Source organism: Phocoena sinus, chromosome 4, assembly GCF_008692025.1.
Source record: "Phocoena sinus isolate mPhoSin1 chromosome 4, mPhoSin1.pri, whole genome shotgun sequence".
NCBI classification, from domain to species: Eukaryota; Metazoa; Chordata; class Mammalia; order Artiodactyla; family Phocoenidae; genus Phocoena; species Phocoena sinus.
The window spans coordinates 62,093,589-62,121,115 of NC_045766.1; the positions used below are offsets into that span (position 1 = coordinate 62,093,589).

At 36.1% G+C, this 27,527-nt stretch overlaps 1 protein-coding gene across 1 annotated transcript in view; it reads left to right on the forward strand.

Annotated features, from left to right (window-relative positions):
• Window positions 1-27,527, forward strand: part of VPS8 (VPS8 subunit of CORVET complex) — a 308,471-nt gene that overhangs the window by 152,636 nt on the left and 128,308 nt on the right. The window contains 7 exon segments of the mRNA XM_032630703.1: window positions 2,699-2,750; window positions 2,753-2,780; window positions 3,510-3,594; window positions 4,472-4,495; window positions 4,497-4,571; window positions 12,386-12,475; window positions 17,244-17,290. Of these exon segments, the coding sequence (XP_032486594.1) occupies window positions 2,699-2,750; window positions 2,753-2,780; window positions 3,510-3,594; window positions 4,472-4,495; window positions 4,497-4,571; window positions 12,386-12,475; window positions 17,244-17,290 (401 nt within the window).

The following is a 27,527-nucleotide window of genomic DNA, read 5'->3' on the forward strand; positions in this document are numbered from 1 at the left end:
TAAGCTACAAAAATTAAGTGCTTTGAGAGCTATGCTGATTTTTTATGGTAATATATGCCAGGCCAGAGGTTGAGACTCAGATAAAGAATATAGGATTACAACAGCGAACCCTTTCTCTGCACAGCTGTGGCCCCGTGACTGCTGCAGACTTAGGGAAGAGAACAGCTGCTAAAATTTTGATTGTCTCTTAAATTATACTGAATACAAATAGTAGTGTGGATCCCTCATTTTGCCCCTATTTCTCTACTGGCAGGAAAAGTGAAACATGTTATGCATGGTGTTGCTATATAAAATGATAAAAACTTCTTATGTAAATTACTAAATAAAATAAAAACCAAACCTAAATGTAAAAGCCAAACCTTTAAAAGTAATCATAATGTAGTAATCTATTATTGGGAATCCCCTTTGGGATTATCTGGGGTTTTTTCCCCAACTCATTTTAGAAAATAGAAAGAAAACCGATGAAGTAAATTGCTCAAGGTCATAAATGAGATTAGAACTCAATTCCTTCCCTTCTAATCCAGCACTCTTTCTCTTGTACTGTTTGTCATATATCAAAATTTGTTTATGCAATATATTTGAATATTTTCCAGTGGTATGCTGATAAAAGTTTAACAACTGGTTCACACTGATATGAACGTTGGTTGATGTTTTCATTTATTAAAGGGAATAAGATGAAAGTGCAACAGTGAAAGCATGTCAGAACTTCATTCATCAGCGTTGTGACTTCTTTGCTGAATCGGATAACAGTTTTTGAATACTGGAAAATAATTCCTTAATTTTTTTGTGCTATTTTATAGTGTAATGTCTCTGACATGCACACTTTTAAGTTTGACTATCTTTTTAACATTATCTCCATCACTTTCTTAACCAGAAATTGGCATGCTTTTTCTGTAAAGGACCAGAGAGTAAATATTTTAGGCTTTATGGGTCACATATAGTCTCTGTCCACATATTCTTCTTTGTTTTATAACCCTTTGAGCATGTAACAAGCCCTGATTTACAGCATTTGCCAGTTTCCATGGTGTAAGTATTCCACCATGGCTGACTTCAGTCTACTAGCATGATGTCACCCCGGCACATGGAATTGGGGAGAGATGCACCATACCACACACTTATGTAATATTTCCACCATACAGATATGGCTACAGTAACTAACCTTGAGAGCATACACAGTAAAATGTAGTAAAATAATTAGGAAGTGGTGAGTGTGGGTATTGATTACCTTCACTTTTAATTTATTTAATTGTATGTTTATATAATTTGATTTTAACAATGCCTGTATTTAACCCCCGGCTTACAAAATTCCTGAAAAGTTAAGTCAGCTTCAGCTCAGTAAGTTGGTTCAGACTGGCTCTAGCAGTGGCATTTGATTATGTTATTCCAAACTGAGGCTTCTAGCAGGTGGGTTCACGCTATCATTGCTCTATATAGCAGTATATTATAATACTCAAAATGGATTAAATTAGAGTTCTGAAGGTGTAGAGGGTAGGATAGGTTTTATTTCTTTTCTGCCTTTTAAAAAAATTTGACTTGAAAGTAATCAATTTCCTGTGTTAGAAAAATGCTTTGTTAAATGGTTTTCCTGGAGTTCTGAGAAAGAGTGTTACTCTGGATCTTGAACTTAAATGTAGGAGAGAGCTTTCTCATATTGCTCTAATGACTATGTAGTGATTCTATTATATTTGAGATTTATTTTAAAATATTGATATCTCAACATCCTGGTCACCTTTTTTTATTCAGCTACTTAGTGTGGTAAAGATTAATTACATGAACCCCCAGTATTTTTCTTTGTTTTTTATTGTGGTCAAATATATATACACAATAAGATTTGTCATTTTAAGCATTTTAAGTGTACAGTTCTCATTAATATAATCTCACTGTTGTGCAACCATCACCACCATCTGTCTCCAGAACTTTATAGTCCCAAACTGAAACTCTGACCCATTAAACAGTAAGTCCTTGTTACCCCTCCCCAGCACCCTGGCAACTATTAAACCTTCTGTCTCTGTGAATTTGACTACTTTAGGTGCCTCGTATAAGTGGAATTATACATTATGTGTCCTTTGTGACTTATTTCACTTAGCATGATGTTTTTAAGGTTTATAGATATGTGGCATGTGTCAGAATTTCATTCCTTTTTAAGGATGAATAATATTCCATTATATGTATATACCATATTTTGTTCATCCATTTATCCATTGATTGACATTAGGGTTGTTTCCACCTTTTAGCTCTTGTGAATAATGCTATACTCTGAGAAACCCCAAGTTTAGTTAGAAAAATTAACACATGAACATGGATACTACCTGTGGGCAACAGATTTTAAAGAGCCATAAGTCATAAAGGCACCAGACAAAAATTCACTTATTGAAAGAATACATATGAAAGTTTTTAGCTTAGTGGAGGGTCAATTAGATATTCTAATATCTAATAAGGCTTTGTTTGCAAACACTTTGGCATTCCTTCCATGTTTGAAAATAGAGCTGTTTACCTTTTTGTAAGATTTAAATACAATATGATCAACATTATAATGGCAGTCTAATCCCTTGTATACATGAAAGCCAAACTGAAACATCAGCACATAATAAGACAAAAGCAAAAAAGGTATGGTTTCTGTGGCTGAATGGACCCTTAAAGAGCTAATAAATAAGAGTAGATTCCAAAGTGTTTTTACTCATTTATTTTAAATGTTCAGGTCCTTTTAGAATTGCTGCAGGCTGGAGGCATAGTTCAATTTGAAGAGAGTCGCTCATCCGTATGGCAGAAAAGGCAGAATTGTAAGTTGCTTTGAAGCCATGTATTAGTTCCCATAGAACTATTAAATTACATTTCTCTAACTTGAAGCCCAGTTTATTTATGCATTGCCATTTTTTTTAAGAAAAGTTATGCATGTAACAACAAAAAAAAACCTGGGTGCAAAAAGTTTTTGCCTTTCAAGTCTAGAAATTAGTTAGATTTGCAGAAATTAATAGCAAGTAAATTTGAAGTGCTTGTACATTTTAGTGTGAAAATGAAATAGCAGCCTTATGATTTATTATTGTAGTTTTTTACTTAAAATTTCCATGGTATTTCATAGATTTTTGACAGTTATATATATTATAAACAATGCAGAATTTAACATAGCAAATAAGATGCAATATGTTAGCAACTACTATTTAGTTTGTTGAATATTTCATTTGACATATTTAATTCTGAATAGGGAAATTTCATATAATTGGACTATATTGATATGTATATAGTAACTATTTTTATGTGACGCATTGTTGCTTTAACATTTATTTTTGTACCCAGCTTTGAAATTTCTTATAAACGTAGTATTCAGCAGCATCTTAAACATATATTTAGAGGAACGGCAGGTACTATAACTTCATTTAACAATAGAAATCACATCTACTATATTCATTTTCCTTAATACTAACCTCTATGCCTGAGCAAATGTCTTGAAACAATAAGCTAATAACCACCTGACTGTTTGGTACACTGAAGTTTTTCCTTTTATGTTCTAGCTATCAAATTTGTGAATTTATGTATGAACGAGAACACCAGTATGACAAAATTATTGATTGCTACTTACGTGACCCACTAAGAGAGGTGAGTTAAGAGACAGCTTTACCCTTTTTTCTTACTCAGTCCCCCTCGTCCCCTTATCAAGAAGAAATAACTATTCAGTAGGTGTAACTATTCAGTAGAAAATATTTGGACATATGTTTGCTGACTTAAAGTTTTGTTCATTGTTCAGTAGAGTTTAATTGAGTGCCTGCTATTAGCCAAGTATATATTGATAATTAAAACATATATAGTTCCTGTAATTTTATAACATAGTTTAGTGATGGAGATGGACCGTAAGAAAACCAAATATTTAGTTACAAATTGTGATAAGCACTAGAGAAACTGGGTGCAACATGAGAGGATAATGGGGAAACTGACTTATACAAAGCAGCCAGGGAAGGAATCTCAGATAAAAATGACTTATAAACTGAGTTTTGGAATTTGAGAAGAAGCCAGTCATGCCAGAGCCAATAGAAAAATGTTGCAGGATCAGGAACAGTATATGCAAAGGATCTTGAGGTGGGAAAATTTTTGACATGTTCAAGGAACTGAATAGAGATCGTATAAATGAAGCTTAGATCATTGTAAGTTGAGCATAAACGGGCAAGGGGCAAAAGTGATTTGAGATAAATTGGGAATACTGACAGAGACCACCAAAGCAAAAGAATGATATTCACTGTAGGTTAATGAAATTGAGACTAACATTAATTGGAACAGATTTGCAACTTCTAAGAATCTACCCTAAACTTAAACAATTACTCTTACTCTTTTAAGTCAGTCGCCATCAGTTAACTATCTCCAAATGGTTTTCCATCTCCAAATAACAGATATTTACCAAGACTGGGTACAGTTAGTAGATAGTGACTAAATATTGCTTGAGTGAATGAATGAATGAATTATATTGTCTTGTGCTTTTCAGGACGAAGTCTTTAACTACATTCACCAATATCTTATCCATTCCTGGACACAGTGCAGAGGAGAAGCAGTCTGTATGGCAGAAGGCAATGGATCATATTGAGGTACTGATTCAACAGAATTTTTAAAACTTTCCCATTTGTATGGATAGCTCCCAAATTAAGTTTTTCTAACTAAGCAGTTGGAGGTATTATATTATTAAATTGATTTGCTTGAGGATTAACATCTTTTTCAGATAATTCTGCCTCACATTTGTATTCGTAAAACCCATGTCATGTACAATTTATTACATCATGACTTCTGAAAATAACTCATGTTCAACCAGCTAGTTGACAAACTGGAATTTTAGTGGGTTTTTACAGTGTTCTTAGAAATTCTGAAAGTACTACTGATCTTTTTCTCTACTACATGACGGAGCCATTCCCCCTAGTCACCTGATGGAATTTTAGAAACATTACTGCAATGAGTTGTTCTCTCTGATGTATTTCCCTTCTTTATGTAAGAGGATGATGATTCTGATTTTGTTTATGCATGCTGTTTTACAAGAATGCAAGAGTTGACTTTGAAACTAAAAGTTCTTTTTTAAAAACTTGCTTATAGATGCCTAAATGGAGAGACGAATATGTGTGTAATGAACATGTGATCAGAATGCATTCTAAAAAGAGGTCCAAAAATCACTCCTCACTTTAGTTTCTTTAGGTTCATAAATACAGTATTCCTCAGAAACCAACAGAGCTAGAGATTTGTTTTAATCTGTTCTGTATTATGGGTCACTAATTATTGAAAAAAAGTAGTAATGAAGGATGTTGAGGTAATTCGAGTTTTGGAAATAACATTTATATCTACAGAGTTTCTCTCCTCCTCCTTGTAGCAAGGATCAGGTAACTTCTGGTGATGGGTTTAGAGATGTAGTGAAAGATATGATTATGCAACATGGTTTAAAAATTTTTTTACATATGAAAAATAATAAGAGCTCTGAAACTTTGAGAAAACATTGCATGTAGTGTGAATACTTTTAGTTCCTGATAATTGTAACGTTTAGAAAGATCAGAAATGTGAACAGCATCTTATGTGAAACATCTGGTGTGAAAGGTGGTGCAGTCAGTGGGCTGAAGTAATTTCCACACTTTCATCTATAGGATTGAGAACATATATATGTTATTAATTTTAGTCTTATCGTATTCCTGCTAACAATAAGATCAATATATCTTGGTGAAAGAACCCAAGAAAACCTTCTTCTACTTTGAATTATATCTTTTTTTCCTCTAATCATCTTGTATTCTTTTTCCTTTCATCATCCCCTTTAAGTCTCCATAGTTACATTATGCCTCATTGTTCATTTCACTTCATCTGCATTATGCAGTGGTTTGAGCACATGGACTCCAGACATCCAGAAATGAAGCTGTGTCTCTCCACATAATGTGAAACATGATGAATTAATCAATGAACAAACAAATTATTCAGCAGAAAACTCATACTGGAGAAGCAAGAAGTATTGTTTCTGCACAGCAATTATTTCTGCTATTTTTCCCACATCTGTGCATTTTTTCACCTTGAACTTTTTAATACTTCCTAAGGCCACGTTAGAAATCTATAGACACTTTTGAAGGACTTGTGTGGCTTTGGTAATGTAAACAAAATCAACATTAAATACGTAGGGGGAAAGCCCTCATAATAAAGTTTTCAGTCTACATAGTGTATAGATTAGTGGTTCCTAACACTTTGGGGGTTATAGATCTCCTTTGAGAATCTAGTGAAAGATTTGGACCTGTGCCTTATAGTGTTGTGCATGTGCTCAGACGCATAATTTCGTTTGCTATTTCAGGGATCCACAGACTCCCTAAAAGACATTCTTAGACTGGGTCTGTAGATTTCAAGTAAAGAATCTCTGGTAAAGATGGTTTTTTCCAATATGGACAACACACGTTTCATGAGATTTTAAAAAATATTTTTGAGTTTGAAATATAAAAAAGAAACAAAAAAGTGCGTAAAAGTACAGTTTAATAAAAAATTAAAAAGCCAACATCCCAGAAATAGAGTTATTTCCAGTATCCCAGACTGTTCCCATGTATCCTTTTCTTATCACAATTCACTGCCTTACTAATATATTCATTATCCTCGTTCTTCTGATAATTTATTGCACTTTTATATATTGTTATTGTACCTGCCTGCACCCCTAAAAATATGTATTTTTGTTTTGCCTGTTTCTGAACTTATATAAATGGAGTTATACTCTGTATTTTCTTTTCTTAGTATTTTGAGAAATTTATACATTTTATTGTTTGTAGCTAGTTCATTTTTATTTTACTGTATAGTGTTAAATTTTACAAGTATATCACAGTCTATCCAATACTGTTAATGGACATTTCAGTTGTTTCTAGTTTTTGACTATTAAAAGTAGTCCATCCAGGATCATGCTTACATATGCGTCTTGAACACAGCTACCACATGCATTTCTCTAGAACAGTGGTTCTCAGTTTGATCCCTGGTAGAGCATTACAGCATCAGCTGACAACTCGATAGAAATGCAGTTTAAGTCTTCACCTCAGACCTACTGAATCAGAAACTCTGGGGGCAGGGCCCAGCAGTACCTTTTAACAAGCCCTCCTGGTGATTTTGATGCATGTTAACATTTGATAATCTCCGTTCTAGGGTCTGTAGTTGCCAATGAACTGGGATAAATATATTAAACGTAAGCAGATGCCAGCATTATGTGAGATTTTCCATTGACTCTGTATTCTTGCTAGAGTTTAAAATTTTGTCTGTCTAGTGGATGAATAATGATATTTCATTATGTTTTAAATTTACATATCCTTAATTACTAATGCAATTGATAGATTCATATTTATTGGCTGTTTAAATTTCCTTTCTGTGATGTCCCTGTTCAAGTCTTTTGCCCATTTTTCTGTTAGAATGTATCTTGTACTCATTGATGTAGGAGTTCTTTATGTATCCTGGATGTTAGTCTTTTTTTCAGTGATACATGTTGCAAATATCTTCTACTCTGTGGCTTTTTTTCTATGTTTCTTTTTAAGAAAAGTTTTCTTTTTTTAAAGTAGTCAGAATAATCAATTTTTTCCTTCGGTACTGAAGAAGTCCTATATTATTGTCTAAAAGCTTTCTTGTTTTTTTGTTTCACCTATAAATCTTAGATCCACCTGAATCCACTTTTGTATATGATTTAAGGTGGGGATCCAATTAATTTTTTTTTTTTTTTTTTGCGGTACGCAGGCCTCTCACTGTTGTGGCCTCTCCCGTTGCGGAGCACAGGCTCCGGACGCACAGGCTTAGCGGCCATGGCTCACAGGCCCAGCCGCCCCACGGCACGCGGGATCTTCCCTGACCGGGGCACGAACCCGCGCCCCCTGCATCGGCAGGCGGACTCTCAACCACTGCGCCACCAGGGAAGCCCCCCAATTAATTTTTTAAAATATGGATGCCCAGTTCTCCAGCAACAGTTTTTTTTCCTCCTTTTTAAAAATTGAAGTATAGTTGATTTACAATGTTTTAGGTGTACAGCAAAGTGATTCAGTTATACATATATATTTTTTTCTTTTTCAGATTCTTTTCCATTATAGGTTATTACAAGATATTTTAATATATTTGAATATATAAACTATATTTGAATATAGCTCCCTATGCTATTTATGTTATTTATTTATCTTATATATAGTAGTATATATCTGTTTATCCAAAATCCCTAATTTATCCCTCCCCCCTTCCATAAGTTTGTTCTCTATGTATGTATGTTTGTTTCCTATATATGTATGTGAGTCTATTTCTGTTTTGTAAATAAATTCCTTTGTATTTTTTTTTCAGATACCACATACAAGTGATATATGATATTTGTCTTTCTCTGTCTGACTTCACTTAGTATTATAATCTCTAGGTCCATCCATGTTGCTGCAAATGGCATTATTTCATTCTTTTTTATGGCTGAGTAATATTCCACTGTATATATATACCACATCTTCTTTATCCATTCATCTGTCTGTGGACGTTTAGGTTGCTTCCATGTCTTGACTATTGTAAATAGTGCTGCTATGAACATTGGGGTGTGTGTATCTTTTTGAATTAGAGTTTTCATTTTTTCTGGGTATATGCTTAGGTGTGGGATTGCTGGATCATATGGTAGTTCTATTTTTAGTTTTTTGAGGAACCTCCGTACTGTTTTTCCATAATGGCTGCACCAATTTACATTCCCACCAACAGTGTAGGAGGTTCCTTTTTTCCACACCCTCTCCAGCATTTACTATTTGTAGACTTTTTGGTGATGGCCATTCTGATCTGTGAGGTGATACCTCACTGTGGTTTTGATTTGCATTTTTCTAATAATTAGCCATGTTGAACATCTTTTCATATGCCTGCTGGCCATCTGTATGTCTTCTGTGGAGAAATGTCTATTTAGGTCTCCTGCCCATTTTTCAATTGTGTTTTTTTTTTTTTTTTTTTTAATTGAGCTGTATGAGCTGTTTGGAAATCAATCCCTTTTTGGTCACATCATTTGCAGATATTTTCTCTCATTCTGTAAGTTGTCTTTTCATTTTGTTTATGGTTTCCTTTGCTGTTCAAAAGTCTGTAAGTTTGATTAGGTCTCATTTGTTTATTTTTGCTTTTGTTTCCATTACTCTAGGAGATAGCTCCAAAAAAATATTGCTATGATTTATGTCAGAGTGTTCTGCCTATGTTTTCCTATAGGAGTTTTATAGTATCTGGTCTTACATTTAGGTCTTTAATCCATTTTGAGTTCATTTTGTACATGGTGTTAGAGAATGGTCTATGTTCATTCGTTTACATGTAGCTGTCCAGTTTTCCCAGCACCAGTTATTGAAGAGACTGTCTTTTCTCCATTGTATATTCTTCCCTCCTTGGTTGTAGTTTAATTGACCATAAGTGCGTGGGTTTATTTCTGGGCTTTCTGTCCTGTTCCATTGATTTATGTGCTAGCAACAATTATTTTAAAAGCTCAGCAGTGCTACCTTATCATAAGTATACCAAGGATCTCTGTGTTTTGTCTCTTTTTCTGGGCTCTCTTCTGTTTGATTGGTCTTTGTCTCTACATGTACCACACTACTTGAAATATTGTAGTTTTATAAGTCTTCATGTTTTTTCAGAGAGTATTGGCTGTTTACTTCCAAATTCATTTTAGAATCAGCTTGTCAAGTTCCACCAAAAGCAATTTCTAACCTTATGATTCTGACAAGGATTACATTGAATCTTTCAATCATTTTTAATTTAATTGACATCTTTACATTGTGAGTCTTCTACCTTATGACCATTTGGTGTAACCGTTTATTGAATAACTTTCTATAAAGTTTTATAATTTCTTCTGTAGAGACTTTTCATCCACTGTTAGATTTACTGTCACAACTTCATATATTTTAGCATAACAGTGCTATTGTTAATGATATTTTTATTTTTGTTTATTTATTTAAATTAGTTTAATTTATTTATTTATGGCTGCATTGGGTCTTCGTTGCTGCACGCAGGCTTTCTCTAGTTGCAGCGAGCGGGGGCTACTCTCTCATTGCGGTGCGTGGGCTTCTCGTTGTGGTGGCTTCTCTTGTTGCAGAGCATGGTCTCTAGGTGTGCAGGCTTCAATAGTTGTAGCACGTGGGCTCAGTAGTTGTGGCTCGCAGGCTCTAGAGTGCAGGCTCAGTAGTTGAGGCACACAGGCTTAGCTGCTCCGCGGCATGTGGGATCTTCTCAGACCAGGGCTCAAACCCATGTCCCCTGCATTGGCAGGCAGACTCCCAACCACAATGCCGCCTGGGAAGCCTATTAATGATATTTTAAAAATTTTATTTCTAACATGTACAATGTTTACTGTAAAGATTTTTTTTTTTTTTTTTTAAGTTATTTTTTATTTATTTATTTATTTTGCGATACGCAGGCCTGTCACCGTTGTGGCCTCTCCCATTGCGGAGCACAGGCTCCGGACGCGCAGGCTCAGCGGCCATGGCTCATGGCCCCAGCCGCTCCGCGGCATGTGGGATCTTCCCGGACCGGGGCACGAACCCGTGTCCCCTGCATCGGCAGGCGGACTCTCAACCACTGCGCCACCAGGAAAGCCCTACTGTAAAGATTTTTATGGAAGTCTTCTATTTCTACTATGCTGACAGTTTTCTCATGAATGAATTTTATCATCTTTTCTCCCTTATTCTATTTTTGTCATAAATTTTATTGATATTAAATCAGCCTTGAATTCTATGGGTAAATGCAACTTGAATCTGATATATTTTCTTTTTTGTATATTGTTGGATTTTTTTTTATTTATTAGTGTTCACAATTAATACTGGTCTATAATTTTCCTTTCCTTTCTTATGTTGTTCTACTGAGTTTAGGTATCAAAATTTTGCTAGCCTTATACAGTGAGCTGAAGTAGCTTCCTTTTTTCTATTCTCTGTAAGAGATTAATTGGTATTGGAATTACTTCTTCCTTAAATGATTGCTGGGCACTTACCAGTGAAGCTATTTGGGCCTGTAGTGTTTCATATGGGAGGATTTTTGACCATTCAGTTTCTTTAGTGGTTAAAAATCAATGCATGTTTTCTATTTCTTTTTTTTTTTTAATTTATTTCTTTTATTTATTTATTTTTGGCTGCATTGGGTCCTTGTTGCTGCACACAGGCTTTCTCTAGTTGCGGTGAGCAGGGGCTGCTCTTTGTTGCGGTGCGCGGGCTTCTCATTGCAGTGGCTTCTCTTGTTGCCTAACACAGGCTCTAGGCACGCGGGCTTCAGTAGTTGTGGCATGCAGGCTCTAGAGCACAGGCTCTGTAGTTGTGGCACACAGGCTTAGTTGCTCTGCGGCATGTGGGATCTTCCCAGACCAGGGCTCGAACCCATGTCCCCTGCATTGGCAGGTGGATTTTTAAGCACTGTACCACCAGGGAAGCCCTTGTTTTCTATTTCTTACGTCAGTTTATTATATTATATTTTTCTAGGAATTTATCCATTTTGACTAAATATTTAAATCTTCAACATAAATTAATTCATAATAGTTTCTTATCTTTTTAATGCCTGAAGATCAGTAGTAATATCCCCCTTTTCATATGTGATATTGATTAGTTGTGCCTTCTCTGTTTTGAGATGTATCATATAAAAGTAGTTTAAACTACAGTAACTTGTGTCATCTAAGTATTATTAATCTGCACATACTAACACAAAATTATTAGATACATATCACAAATGTTGCCATCACAATAACTTGTCTTATTTTTATTTGACAATATAATATGTTGATCTATAGACGGTCTTGTCATTTTAGCCATGGAACATGCAATTGAAAAGGTAGAATAGGATCACAGAAACCAAGAAGAGAGTTTCAAGAAGAAAAGGAAAGCCTGTAGTGTCTAGGAAAGTTCAGGAGAGGGCAGGTTGGAAGTCTTAGATTTGACAGAAATAGGTCTTATTAACAGTGGTCAACCTCTTAGTCTCATTTAAGACTTATGACCTGAAGTTGATTTCTTAAGACACCTCTGGTTTCAAAATCTACCAGGCATCAGAGGTAAAGTTTTAGAATTCTTAGCTAGAGAAATTACAACTGTGGTCTTCTTTTTTCCATTTCTTTAAGTTATTACTTTAAGCTCAAGGGTAAATTCACTGGCAGAGAATTTGGGAAGCTTTTGTTCCTTCCATTCATCCTGTAGATATCATGGCCTAAATCCAGAATTTTAGTGCTTTCATTTTCTAAGAATTCTGAATTACGTTTCATATCAAAATCTGATTTTTTACATGATGCTTTTCTAATTTTACTCATTTGCAATATGTCTTTAAATTGTGGCCGTATATTGAGGTTTCCTGAAATGCAGTGTAGAAGCTCATGAAAATATTGATGTAGGTGATCATACTTCACATCTGTGGAAATTCTATTTAACTTTAACAATGAAGATTATTTTATATTTTTCTTTCGTTACAGGAGCTTGTGTCCCTGAAGCCCTGTAAAGCTGCAGAGCTGGTTGCTACTCACTTTTCTGAACAGATTGAAACAGTCATTAAAAAACTTCAGGTAAACTTCACAATATATACTGGGAAGAAGCATCTAGTGGAGAGACAATGATTGAATATCCACCTAAGAACTTTTGACTATAGTAATTTCTTCAGTTGATAGTTGCCTTTTAATAGCAGTTTCTACACATTGTGTGTGTGTGTGTGTGTGTGTGTATTTGGAAGCAATTGTGTGATAATCTCTGAGTCTAGAAATGAGGGAGTTCATCTTTGTGCATAACAAATATTAACATCACAGAAATATTTTTGGAAATACAACCTGTAGTTACCTAGAAATCATAATCCACAGAGGGTCCTCTCCCCCTGCCACCCACCCACCTCTCCATATCTTTTGCTATAGTGACTGCAACCATATTCTCTTCAGGGTTCATGTTATTTATTCAGACTTTTGTCATCCTCCTACTGGGTTAATGCTGACTATTTTTAAAAAAAAAAATAAAAAAATAAAAATAAAATTTATTTTATTGCTTATTTATTTATTTATTTATTTTTGGCTGCGTTGGGTCTTTGTCGCTGCGTGCGGGCTTTCTCTAGTTGCGGCGAGCGGGGGCTACTCTTCGTTGTGGTGCGCTGGCTTCTCATTGCGGTGGCTTCTCTTGTTGCAGAGCACGGGCTCTAGGTGTGTGGGCTTCAGTAGCTGTGGCACGTGGGCTCAGTAGTTGTGCCACATGGGCTTAGTTGCTCTGGGGCATGTGGGATCTTCCCAGACTAGGGCTCGAACCCGTGTCCCCTGCGTTGGCAGGTGGATTCTTAACCACTGCGCCACCAGGGAAGTCCCAATGCTGACTATTTAGAATTTTTCTCGGAAAATCTTAGCTAGAATACAGGTATATTAATGCTGAATATTGAGATGCTCAGTTTGAAGTACTATTTAATGGACCTAATATTTCACTTGTCACTACTGCGGCAGTGCTAGTAGTGAGTTTTGCTTATTACCGTTATGGCCACAAGTGATAGAGATAGGGAATAGGACAATGACAGGAACGTGTAGCACAACCCAGAGTCCTCAAGTAGCAGTAATAGTAGTAGGGGTTAGGTATGCAAGAAGGAAACCAAAGCAGTGAGTGGGAGGCAGCTGACATGAGACAGAGATGTGGAATTCATTCATTTACACACTACCGTGGTGCCACTCTGTACCCCACAGTATAGTAGGCTCTGGGGGACACAAATAAGAATACAGTCTTTTTCTTACTTTTTCCTGTGGAACAGAGAAGCACTTATATAACCACAGCACAGTGTTATAAGCTCTACACCAGACATATGTAAAAAAGTGCTGTAGGAATAAGAGGAGAGAGTGACAGACTGTGTGAGAGAAGCAGACAAGAGTTCCCACATATGCCTGAACTGGGTCTTGAATAATTGGTATCAGTCTTCTAGGCAGAGAATTGGGAAGGGCATTCTAGATAAAGGGTTCTGGGTATGTAAAGACTTGATGAAGTCTTGAAGCAACATGCATATTCAGAGGATGATGTGGTAAAGACAATGGTGGAAGAAGCATCAGATTAAGCTTTCAAAGGTATATTGGAGGGAAGGAGTTAAAAGTATAGAGACTGGGAAATAGACTTTTGGGGCTGATATTGAACAATCTTATATGTAATGCTAAGAAATTATGCTATATCTTCTGTGTGCTGGAGAATTACTGAAGTTTTTTAAGCAAAGGAATTATACCATTAGATTCATTTTATAGAAAACTAATTCTGTAGTATGGAGAATGGACTGGCAAAGAGAGCAGATGGAGGAGAGAACAGTTAGACCAGTTGGAAGGCAAAAGGTCTTGGCAAAAAACAGTGAGGACAGGATGAAAGCAGTGGCAGTGGAGAAGACAGGTCGAAGATACGTTTGTGAAATAAAATGTATAGGGCTTGGAAATTAGTTGAATGTGATGGGTGAAGTTAAAAATGACTCCCAGATGTAGGGTTGGTTGTCCAGCATGATGAAGTCCATTAAATCAAGATAAGGACTCATCCGCTAATTCAATAAATATTTATGTACCTGCTGTGGGCCAAAACCATGATAAAGTGCTAAGGATACAAAAACATATACAGTTGACCCTTGAACAATGCGGGGGTTAGGGGTGCCAACCCCAGTGCAGTCAAAAATCCTTGTATAACTTTTGACTTAACCAAAAGCTTAACTACTAATAGCCTACTGTTGGCTGGAAGCCTTACCAATAGCAGAAACAGTCAATTAACACATGCTTTGTATGTTATATGTATTATATACTGTATTCTTAGAATACGGGAATTAGAGAAAAGAAAATATTATTAAAATCATAAGGAAGAGAAAATACATTTACAGTACTGAACTAAACTTATCAATACTGTACATTTATGTCATCTTTTTATAAGATGAATCATCTGTCTGTCAGTACCCATATCAATATTGTCTTAAACAAAGTACTGTTATACATATTACTAACACTAGACATCAAAAATGAAAAGATGTGAAAAAGAAATTTGTATTTATTTACAGGTATAACAATTCATACATTGATAATGAAAAAGCAAATGTTTGCTCTATGGTAGTCTAGTGTAATTGATATGATTGCTTCACAGTAGCCTAACGTATACACCAATGAGTGAATTGTTATAAAATTTTTATAGCATACAGTATTACAGTCATATTCATGATACAGTATTGGAAACATTGTTACTTTTTAAAAAAAACATATGTGATGGTGGGTTGACATGCAGTTTCTCCAATTACTACAGAGGGGGAGAGAGAGAGGCATATTTTACATTTATTATCACTCATGCCTATGTAAGGATAGACTAGTATCTACGTATATTTTATGCATTCATGACATACCTAACTTTTTCTTAATTTTTTCACTATTGCTGGGCTATGTGGTTAGCCTGCAGGTTTTTTCAAATTGTTGCAAATCTTCCAAATTTTTTCCAATATATTAATTGAAAAAAATTCACGTGTAAGTCAGCCCACTCAGCTCAAATCTGTACTCTTCAAGGGTCAACTGTAAATGTATCCCTGTGCTCAAGAAGACAGATAAGCCAAAAGATAATTATAGAATAGTTTGACTTGAATGATGATAGAGGACTGCCCAGGATCCTGAGGAAGTACATGGAGGGTCATCCAGTCCATTCTAGTGAGGGGGGTACATTTCTGCTAAAACTACTCTCAACCCACAGAGCATCTCCGTCTTTTAAAAGTCAGCAATTTTGATGAATCTTCTTGTCTATAGTGATGTTATTGTCATTTAAAATATAAGATTATCGGACTTCCCTGGTGGTCCAGTGGTTAAGACTTCTTGCTCCCAACGCAGGGGGCCCAGGTTCAATCCCTGGTCAGAGAACTAGATCCCGCATGCCGCAACTAAGAGCCCTCTTGCTGCAACTAAAGATTCCGCATGTGACGATGAAGATCTTGCATGCTACAACTAAGACCTGGCACAGCCAAATAAATAAATAAATATTAAAAAACAAAACAAAACTAGATCTACATTTTTTTAAAAAAATGTAAGATTATCCATTGCAGGATTTTCTTTTTCCTACAGGCTTTAAAATATTTAGAGGTAGAGAGGCTAGGTAAATGAATATAATGTCATTCATTAGACAAATATATAAAAGCTGAAATAATTTACACACAAAAAAAAGGTGGCTCTTGACCATGGACTATTTGTGGAGTCTTACACATTCCTTTTAAAGAAATGAAATATTTTTTTTATTGCAGAGCTTTATTGATTGTATAAGAATCCCACACAAATTTTATAAATTACCTTCACTTTTGATGGCAAGAAATATGCCTCCGACCAGTTATTTTCAGAATTCTTGAAATGAAAAATAAGCCAGAATATTAAGGTATAACCAGAGGAAAGCCATGTAAAATAAAACAAAGTGATAGGCCAGGAAAAAGATAGAAAATCAAAGACTGATAAATATATTTAAAATGTTAAATTCTAAATGACATTAATCCTTTTTGGTTTTGAGATCCCCTGCTTTTTATAGGTGAAGTAGAGTGTGTCAAAAAATAAAGAAAAAAGGAAAACTATAATAATTTTTGCTCAGCTTTCTTAAGAACTTAGAAACATTATTAATATTCATATAGTATTCTAAGATTTATCTCACTTAATTCTCACCTCTGTCCTGTGCAGGAGGAAGAGAAGATATTGGTGTTCTCTTTTTCACATAAGTAAACCAAATGGCTTACGAGAGTCAGTGACTTACACAAAGTCACATAGCTAAAAAGTGGAAGAAACAGAAGCCAGACGTTTTGCATATTAGTTGCTAACCTGTTTGCCATCTCTTCTGTAGTTGATTATATTGAGGAGTTAATGAGCTTTTTTGGTACTGGTTGTTGTTTGGGCCTCAGCCTCCCACCCCACCTAGATTAACTGTCTCAGAGTTGGCTGTTGTCACAAGGAGGACCAGGTGAGGCAGTGTGTACCCGTCATTGTAGCCAGAGCAGTTCAGAGCACCTGCCATTCCAAGGGTCTTCATGCTGGTAACTGTTAAGGGATTTGTCTCAATAGAGGGCCTTTTTTTTTTCTTTTGGCAGGGGTGGGGTACCAATAACCAAGGTGTTTGAATTTCTTCTACTCTCAAAATTGAGTATGTGACAATGATTAGAATTACTGAGAGAAAATGACCTCCAAATGATTCTTTAGAATTCCTTAGATCTGTACAGAGGGCATAATGGAAGTAGTCATATGCGTGTGTGCTTTTTAAAGGGATATTCTAGAGTTATTTACCATGGCATAGTTTGAAGAATTCGTTTTAATATTTAATTGTATTTTTTATTGTTTTTCTCTTCAGAACCAGGTTTTGCTTTTCAAATTTTTGAGGAGTCTTCTTGACCCAAGGTATGTTAATAAAATTTAGTTTTTCATAATACATAGATGAGAAATCAAAGGAAATAAATTGAGTTGAAGAAACTGGCTCATGATATCCAAATAGTATAGTCAGCTCTTGATTTTTAATATTAGCAGGAGTAATAGTTACAGAGATTATTCTAAATACATGATTGGAAAATTGATTACATCTTGAAGGAATACTTTTGTTTCCATTTGAACATGAGCATACATGATGAGTTGTTATCAATGTAAAGAAAATAATGAAGGTGTGCCATGAAGACATGTTTCAGGAAGAATTTGATGACCATCTAGCTTCCGCTGTCTCTCGTAGCATCACTCCTTCTGATTCCTTTTTCCATGCTGTAGATTGATACCTTTACTTTTCAAAGTAAACACCTAGTTCCTAGCCCACCTCTAAATGTATTACCTTTTATTTTATTTTTATTATTATTATTTTTTTTTTGCGGTACGCGGGCCTCTCACTGTTGTGGCCTCTCCCGTTGTGGAGCACAGGCTCTGGACGCGCAGGCTCAGTGACCATGGCTCACGGGCCCAGCCGCTCCACGGCATGTGGGATCTTCCCGGACCGGGGCATGAACCCGTGTCCCCTGCATCAGCAGGCGAACTCTCAACCACTGCACCACCAGGGAAGCCCTGTATTACCTTTTTAACTTTCATTTGAATTGTTTAGTTTTAAATAACTTTCCTGGAGGTGTGAGAAGGAAAGTTTAAATGTTTTTTTAAGTGCTCCTGTAGTACTCATCAAATAAAAACTGACCCAAGGAGATGATGAAATTAGTAATGGATTTGTTAGCAAAGTATCTCCATATGTGAGATCTTAACGTCTTCCTGTGACAACGTGGAGTACACTGGGAGCTGAGTGTAGTATTTAACATCCTCTAAGACAGTCACTCTTAACCAGAATTGTGTGTCAGAATAACCTAAGAAATTTTAAAAAATATAGTTGCCTGGCCCCAACCCCACAGAATCATTGTGATATACTTCTAGAGTTAAGCATCACTGGCCTAAATGTAATATTCCAGGGTGACATAGCTTTCACATCACACATACAAATTTTTAAGTTGCATTAAAATGTACACTAGCCATTGGAAATGATAATATACTTACTTTAGAGATAATATTATAAAAGTAGAAAGTTTTGGTTATTCTAGTATTCTGTGCTATTTTTAAATACCAAAATACCAGGAGTTTCGTGGATTGTAATAATTTTTTGAAATTTCAGTCATTTAAACCTTAAGCAGGCTACGGTTCATTTAAATTTAGTCATACAGATGTGCATATGCAGATGTTGAGAAGAGCAGTCTGACTACATACCCTCCTGAACTTCAGTTCAATACCTTTTCAAAGTATCTGTGCTTTAATTCCCTGTTCTCAGAAATTACTGAAGCTAGACATCTATTTTTATTTTTATGAATCATTTGTACTTCCCTCAGATCCAGTTTGGGTCCTAGTCTACCCCTAGAATTAACTAGGAGATACCTTAGAATTAGGGTTAGGGGTAAGAGGGAAGGAAGAGAGCTGGGAGAAGGATGGGGGAGCTGGGGGTGGAGCTGAGAGAAGGGGGAGGGGACCGAGGAGGACTGAGCTAGATGGAAGAGGAAGGAGGGCCCAGCCCTTTCTCTGGAGCCCCTGTACCTTTTTTCCCATAGCAAAATTCCTTCTGTTCCTCTTTTGCTTCCTCCAGTGTCAGATCCATTCTCTTAGGGCCTGACTCCTCTTCCCCTAGGATAATTTATTTTAACCAAGTCCTTGTTCTCCATCCATCCTACCTGAAGAGACTCAGGCTGGAAGGACAGAGAAGCTCATCTTTGAACTCAGCCTTTTCTCACATGTAACAAAGTACAGAAGACAATGGTGGCCAAATCTTAATTTTTTTAATTAAGAAAAAGTATTAGGTAATATAAATATCAATATAGTCATTTGCTTTGATATTGAATTTAGTTAAACTTCACAGTAATAAAAATGGCAAATCACAAGAGTATCAGAGGTCTTCCATGGAAAGTCTTGCTCTGTTATTACCTATACCTAGATTGTAAATATGTTATAGGTAAGATCCTTTAGAAGTACTATGAAAGTTGTTTTGTTCACTAGCGAACCACGAATAATTTTACATTTACTCGCTGTATTTTATCTCCCTAAACTAACTCCAACCCAGGATAATTAACTCTAAGTTAACTTGTCACCCATTATTCCTTTCTGTCATATCAGTTCAGCTGCAAGGCCCTCTCTCACCTACTTCAGAGAGAAGCAGTGCACCCACAGTCCTGACTCTTCCCTCTCCCCCAAAAGCAATATGACCCGGAATGTCCTCACTCTTGATAACAGCTAAATGGCCAGCTCTGCTTGAGCCTAGAGAAATGAAGAGTTGACAGAGATTCTCCCCTTGACCAAACTTTAGTCAGGCTCCTCTGAGCCCTCTGCTCCACTAGGTCTGACCTTGGGCTTCCATCTCTGTTTTTGTAGAGTCTGTTTTTAGCAAGAATCCTGCTAAGTCAGTTTAGCTAGAATCCCCACCCTCAATATGTGATCAGCCTTGATATCTGTCCAAATTTCTCACACACACTTCCCCCCCACCCCAGGTAATATGTGATCATCCTGGCCTGCCTTCAGCAAGAACTCTGTTAGGTCAGTTTTTCAAAGAATTATCCTACCCTCCTAGTAATTCTCCATCCATTGACTGCCCCACTCCCACCCCATGGCTATAATCTCTACTTTTTCTTGTTGTATTGGAGTTGAGCCCAGTCTCTCTCATTTACTGCAATACCCCATTGTAGTGTTCCCTATCATGAGAGTCCGAATAAATTCTGCTTTACTGTTTTAACAAGCATCATGGATAATTTTTTCTTTAACAGAACCTTGAATTAACAAGACAGATAACTTTAGCTCCACCTTTAAAAAGAGCACTCTTTCAAATTGATCCACCATATCCAAGATGCCAAAAATCTAGTAGTGTTCTGCTTTGAGAGTCCCAGTCCAGTCCAGAATCCATCATATTGGATTGGCCAAAAAGTTTGTTCGGGTTTTTCCGTAAGATGTTATGGAAAAACCCTAATGAACTTTTTGGCCAACCCAATACTTTATCCTCTTATTTTATGTCTTATATAGGAGGCAGGCGTCCATTAAGATTATGCTGTAGATTTATTTTAAATTTGATGTTTGGCATTTCAATACAATCATTTTTATATAAACAGTATTTTAAATGATGGTGTCCCAGACTAACCCATAAAAGCCTGTTTGAAGCAATTATACCCCAATAAAGATGTTTAAAAAAAAAAAAAAAAAAGCCTGTTTGACCCACAATGTAAATAAATAATACCAGTGAGGGGAGGGGAAAATTTTTTTTTCTTCTACCCTTCTGTGTCCTAGACAGATTGAGAAGAGAAAAGCATACAAATTTATTGAGTGTTTTACGTGACCCGGGAGTCTTCACAAGGAAATGAAGACGCACTTAAACCTGAGCGTTTTGTGCTAGGTTTGATGAAGGGTAGAAAGTCATAGGCAAATGTGATGGGACTGAAGGTTATGAGCTAAGGATGATAAACTGGGGGAGACTTAGCAAGACGCGTTTGTTTGGATTCCTCTGAGTGTCCCTCCATTTTCAGAGATGAGGATGCTCCTCTCCTCCAGAAAGAGAGAGTACCTTTCATAAGATGGTCTTATGATCTGCTTCACAGGAGAAGGGGAAGGGCAGAGAGTCCTTCCTGCACCTGACATTTCTCAAATTCCTTGAGCTTAAAATATTCAATATGCCAACATACCATATTTTGGGGAAGCATGTCCTGAACCCCATCACTAATAATACGTACATTGAATTCTGGATTGAGGGGGAGAGCAAGGTTAAGAAGGTTGAGTTCAGAGGAGGTAAGGAGGAGGTGCTTCTTGAGCCTGCCTTAGACAAAGTTTTGAATTATAGAAAGTTTGTCTTTGATGCCCTTTGAACTCTGCCTCCTTCCACTCTGTCCTCTTCTTTCAAGGGTTGCAGGGTGCACACACTTCTTTAAGCTCTACACTTTATAAGCACACTCGGATATATAGTATTGTGCCTAGGTAAATTTTTTAAATCTAGAATTACCTTCTTCTATGCCCCAATCAAAACAATCACAACTAATTGCTAATTGCTTGTCAATGTGACACTTTTACAGTGGGAGTGTACAATTAACATATGAATACAATGAAGTATACACAATGATGAAAAAACCCTTTTCCAATACCAGTTGACCTCAAGGGTAAGAAGAAAGCAGGTTGTGTGGACTAGATTACATTAAGTCTCTGAATGATTTCCCATCACACTTTAGCCTTTGTAAATGAGTATGCCTGTTGACTAATCTCAAGTAAAGGATTAGAGTCTTTCCAGGTACTGGGAAAACTGAAGTGGGAAACTAGGGGAGTATAGAAAAAGGTATTTAGGGACAAAAGAATATCAAGAATAGGTAGACTGGTACTGCCTAGCAGTTTTCCCTGGCAGACAACTTCAGACTGTTTTTGCCTTTGATTCTTCCCTTTCTGTTCTTCTTAAGCAATAGGATTTTTTTTTAACTTCCAGTTTTTTTCCTTTCATGAAGCTCCTTTAGCAGCATTCTAGAGAGTAGAGAAAATGAAAGCAAGTTATTTTGAGATGGTGACTGCTTATATATATGTGTCATAGCAGAAAACTGCTTTTTTTGCTCTTGCCCCAAAAACCTGAGTTAGTAGGATCCTCATTCCTGTGTGCGTGTGTGTGTGTGTGTGTGTGTGTGTATAGTTTATGCACATTTGATTTAACATTTATATGTATTTATTGAGTTCTTTCTAAAGGAGTGACTTATTTTGTCAACAGCATGTTTTAGGGAACTAATAATCTAGTTGAATTCTCATGTGTATTTCTCTATTTTCTTTATCCAATTCCTTTAAGTTACCTTTGCTCTGTAAATAATGTCCTCTGTAGAATTAATTGACCTACAAAGATATTGGTGGCATTTGTATGTAGAAAGATTAGATAGTTTTGAAGGGAGGGAGGTTAATCCTCCAGAAACAAATTATTTGCCTGAATTGAGGCCAACAGCCCGGGAGAAAGGGTTTGCATCTTCTTCCAATTCTTTTCTTTGGGACAGCTGCTACATAAAGCCCTACCCCACACCCACTCCCTGTGTGCGTTCCTGCTGGCCAAGATTTCTCACAGGAGTTCTCCTGATATACTTACATCCAGATGCAGGTCCTTTGTGCAGTGGGGATGCTTGAAGGATAATACTAAAAGACACTGACGGTTTTTGTGGGGCTATGAGCTTCATAAGGAATAAAGAGAATGTGCAAGTGTATTTATAGTCACAGTATTTTCCTCAGTTTTCTTGGTAATGTCCATTTAGCCTTTGTTAACAATGTCCTGGAGGCCTCTGAAATATATGGTATGATTTTCTTGTAGGAAAAAAACACATAAAATGTTGTACTGTATTTCTAAGTCTTTAATCAAAATAAAGTAAAAATTGAACATTGCTAAGGAAATGAGTATCTTTGCCAAGGAGCAAAACATAGATTATGGAAATGGTTATACATTGGATTTAAATTGAATCTGTCACTGTTTCTGTGGATAATTCTGAAGGGATATTTTAAGATATTGACACAGTGTTGAAATAGCATATTTCAAAGTTAAAAAAAATAGAACATTATATATATTCATGAACTTTGACATATAAAAATGCATTCCTACCTCAGTGAGTGCCTGTCTGCTTGGACAGGCTCATCACCAGATATCGTTATCTTTGTTAGTATTTTTGCCAGCAGCTCAAATTCAACCTTCTAAATCCTAACACATCATCATCTACTAATCTTCTTTTAGGTAAATGGATGGACGGATGGATGGATAGATAGTTTACATGCATTTATATCTTTATTCCTTAATTTAATAATTCTTTATAATGAGATTGCTATCTGCTAAGCAATGTGTGAGAGGTTGAAATGGTTCAAAATTATACTCACTTTTTTCAGTCTAAACCTGTTCCTCCTACTTTATTTTCTCTCTTAGCAAATGGCTGTATCCACCCATTTATTTTATTTAAAAATTTACTGAGTAACTACAGCATACTAAGCACTGTGACAGGCACGGGAGATAAAATGGTGAATAAGGTGGGACCCTGCCTTCAGAGGCAATTGCAGTGTAAGTGTCTTAAAATCCTTGGTTGTGATGATGCATTTTTAACTTTCCTTTACCAACTCCGCTGCACCTTCTCAGCCACACGACACAGAACCAGTCAGTCATCAAAATGTACCTCTTGTATATCTCTTACATGTGAGTCCTTCTCTTGTCCACCCCCTCCACCCTGGTTCAGGCCCTCCGTATCTCTCTTCTGGTCTTTTTTGCTGGTCTCCTAACCAGCCTTCTTAATTCTTCTACTTCCATTTTCAAATAGGCAAATAATGATAGTGTTCCCTTTCCCCTTCTCAAAGTTCTCTTAGTTTCCATTATCCAAGGTAAAATCTGAACTCCTTATGGTGTAAAAGACCCTTCTTGATCTTATTCAGGCATATCAGTTCAGCTTAATTTTCTTCTGTCCTGCCATTTCTCTTTTCCCCTTTATTCCTCAGTAGTACTGAACTTTTTGTTCATGAGATACACTACACAGGGTTGTTCTGCCCACCCTTTGAATATGTGTTCCTCCCTTTTAGTCCACTTTGGTTTCTTTCTTTTCATAGTTTTATCTATATGTATTAAGAGCTCTAAGGTTGTACATGTGCTTTGATCCAGTGATTCCATTTTGGAAAATATATTTTAAGGAAATACCATAAGAAAAAGGTAGTTAATATTGAAATATCCATATTAACATTTATATAGTGAAAAAAACTGTTTAAAAAAGTAGATGGGGGAGATAGCTATATAAATGGTAAGGTATATGAACATAATTAAATACCAAATTGGCAAACATGGCAATGTGAATGTTTAAATAATGCTAAACTGGAAAAATACATAACATTAAATGGTATGCACACATACTGTTTGTGTGTATGATTGAATGATAATCAGATGATGTGGTTAGATGTAGGTATCTTAATGCTCACCATATTCTTTGCCCCCACTAGTTGCTTAGTTAATAATAGAAATTTAGATTGATACGTTAATAATAAAAATGAGAGCAATTGTTAGGAGTTTGGAATGGTCTGCTCTTTGCTTTTAGAATTTCTGAAACAATGAAAACTGGCATGTGAGTGCTACAAACTAAAGTTTCAAAAACTTTGCTTCATTGATATTTAAAGAAATCTTTCCAAATACCCATATTTTTTCTATTTACAATGAAAAGGACACATATTAAGGTACTTTGTGGCTTTTACAAAATCCTACCCTTTCTTCTGTTCTGTTTATACTATTTTTTATTCATCACCCTTGTTTTTTGTTTCTTTTTGTTTGTTTCCTAATATTTTTATGCCTCCTCTGACTTTAACTGAGTGTTTTGTATATGATTCCATTTTTTGTCTCTCTTAGTATATTAATTATACTTCTTTTAAAAAACTTTTTCTAGTGGTGACTTTCCATTTTTCGATTAGGTCGTTTTTTTTTTTTTTTTTTTTTTTTTTTTTTTAAATTAATTATTTATTTATTTTTGGCTGTGTTGGGTCTTCGTTTCTGCGTGAGGGCTTTCGCTAGTTGTGGCAAGTGGGGGCCACTCTTCATCACGGTGCGCGGGCCTCTCACTATTGTGGCCTGTCTTGTTGCGGAGCACAGGCTCCAGATGCGCAGGCTCAGTAGTTGTGGCTCACGGGCCTAGTTGCTCTGCGGCACGTGGGATACTCCCCGACCAGGGCTCGAACCCGTGTTCCCTGCATTAGCAGGCAGATTCTCAACCACTGCACCACCAGGGAAGCCCCCGTTTGTTCTTTTGTTGTTGAGTTGTATGAGCTGTTTGTATATTTTGGGAATTAAGCCCTTGTCGGTCCCATCCTTCACAAATATTTTCTCCCGTTCTGTGGGTTTTCTTTTCCTTTTGTTTATGGTTTCCTTTGCTATGCAAAAGCTTGTAAGTTTGATTAGGTCCCATTTGTTTATTTTTGCTTTTATTTCTATTGCCTTGGGAGACTGACCTAAGAAAACATGGGTACAATTTATGTCAGGGAATGTTTTGTCTATGATCTCTTCTAGGAGTTTTATGGTGTCTTGTCTTGTATTTAAGTCTTTAAGCTATTTCGAGCTTATTTTTGTGCGTGGCATGAGGGTATGTTTTGACTTCTTTGATTTACATGCAGCTGTTCAACTTTCCCAGCACCACTTGCTGAAGAGACTGTCTTTTTCACATTTTATTTTTTGGCCTCCTTTGTTGAACATTAATTGACCAGAGGTCAATTATTATTTCTGGGGGTCTCTATTCTGTTGCATTGATCTGTATGTCTGTTTTTGTGCCAATACCACACTGTTTTGATTACTGAAGCTTTGTAGTATTATCTGAAGTCTGGGAGGGTTATGCTTCCTCAGGATTGCCTTGGCAATTCTGAATCTTTTATGGTTCCATATAAATTTTAGATTTATTTGTTCTAGTTTTGTGAAAAATGTCATGGGTAATTTGATAGGGATCACATTAAATCTGTAGATTGCTTTGGGTAGTATTGCCATTTTAACAGTACTGATTCTTCCAATCCAAGAGCATGGAATATCTTTCCATTTCTTTGAATCATCTTTAATTTCCTTTATTAATGTTTTGTAGTTCTCAGCATGTAAGTCTTTCACCTCCTTGATGGGGTTTATTCCTGAATATTTTATTTATTTATGATGCAATTTTAAAAGGTATTAATTTTTACATTCCCTTTATGCTGTTCCATTGTTAGTGTAAACACATGCAACCGATTTCTGTATGTTAATCTTGTATCCTGCTACGTTGCTGAATTCATTTATCAGTTCTAGTAGTTGTTGTGTGGAGTCTTTAGGGTTTTCTATATATAGTAGAAAACTATGTCATCTGCATACAGTGACAGTTTTACCTCTTCCGTACCAATTTGAATACCTTTTATTTCTTTTTCTTGTGTGATTGCTGTGGCTAGGACTTCCAATACTATGTTGAAGAGAAGTGGTGAGAGTGGGCATCCTTGCTCCAGATTTTAATGGGAAGGCTTTCAGCTTTTCACTGCTGAATATTTTATTGGCTGTGGGTTTGTCATAAATAGCTTTTATTATGTTGAGATATGTTCCCTCTATACCCATTTCGTAAGGGTTTTTATCATGAATGGCTGTTGAATTTTGTCAAATGCTTTTTCTGTATCTATTAAGATGATCATGTGGTTTTTGTTGATGTGGTGTATCACATTGATGATTTGCATGTGTTGAACCATCCTTGGAACCCTGGGATGAATCCAGCTTGGTCATGGTGTATGACCTTTTTTATGTGTTGTTGGATTCAGTTTGCTAATGTTTGTTGAGTTTTTGCATCTATATTCACCAAAGATATTGGCCTTTAATTTTCTTTTTGGTAGTGTCTTTGTCTGGTTTTGGTATCAGGGTGATGGTGGCTTCATAGAATGTCTTTGGGAGTATTCCTTCCTCTTCAGTCTTTTGGAAGAGTTTGAGAATGATCGGTATATGTTCTTCTTTGTACATTTGGTAGAATTTCCCAGTGAAGCCATCTGGTCCTGGACTTTTGTTTGTAGGGAGTTTTTGTAGCAATTTTTTGTATGTTACTAATGCTGTTCCAGTTCTTTATATAAGGAGCTTTAGTTGAGAAATTCTGAAGAGAAGATAGGACTCCCAGAAGAAACTGACTTCTTTTGAAGGTAGAGAGAAAATGATTCTTATATCTCCAATGAACTGCAGTTGATTTTTCTAAATAGTTCCAGTAGTGTCCACCATGGTAAAACGAATCCTCCCACAGCTTTTGTGTAGGCGTTATGAATAGTGGGCTTTGTGAGTGGCTGACATACAAGGCAAATGAACCATAAATTTTGTATAACCTACTATTCATCCACTTTTGTTTTAACAACAACCAAATAATTAGCCCTTGCTACATGGAAGACACTGTTGTAGGCTTTAAGAATTCATTAGTGAGAAGGTACTGGTGCCTACCCTCACAGAATTTATAGTCTTTTAGAGAAGATAGATAATTGAAGAAGTAATTACAACATGATGTGATTGGTGCTATAAGGGAAGTTTAGTAGGGACAGTTGTTGAGACTAGCAGATGGCTTATTATGTATGGTTACTCATGGATCAAATTGTTTAAACTAAATTGAGTCATCTTTGTTTCTTTTAGAGCAACAGTACAACTTCAGGTATGATT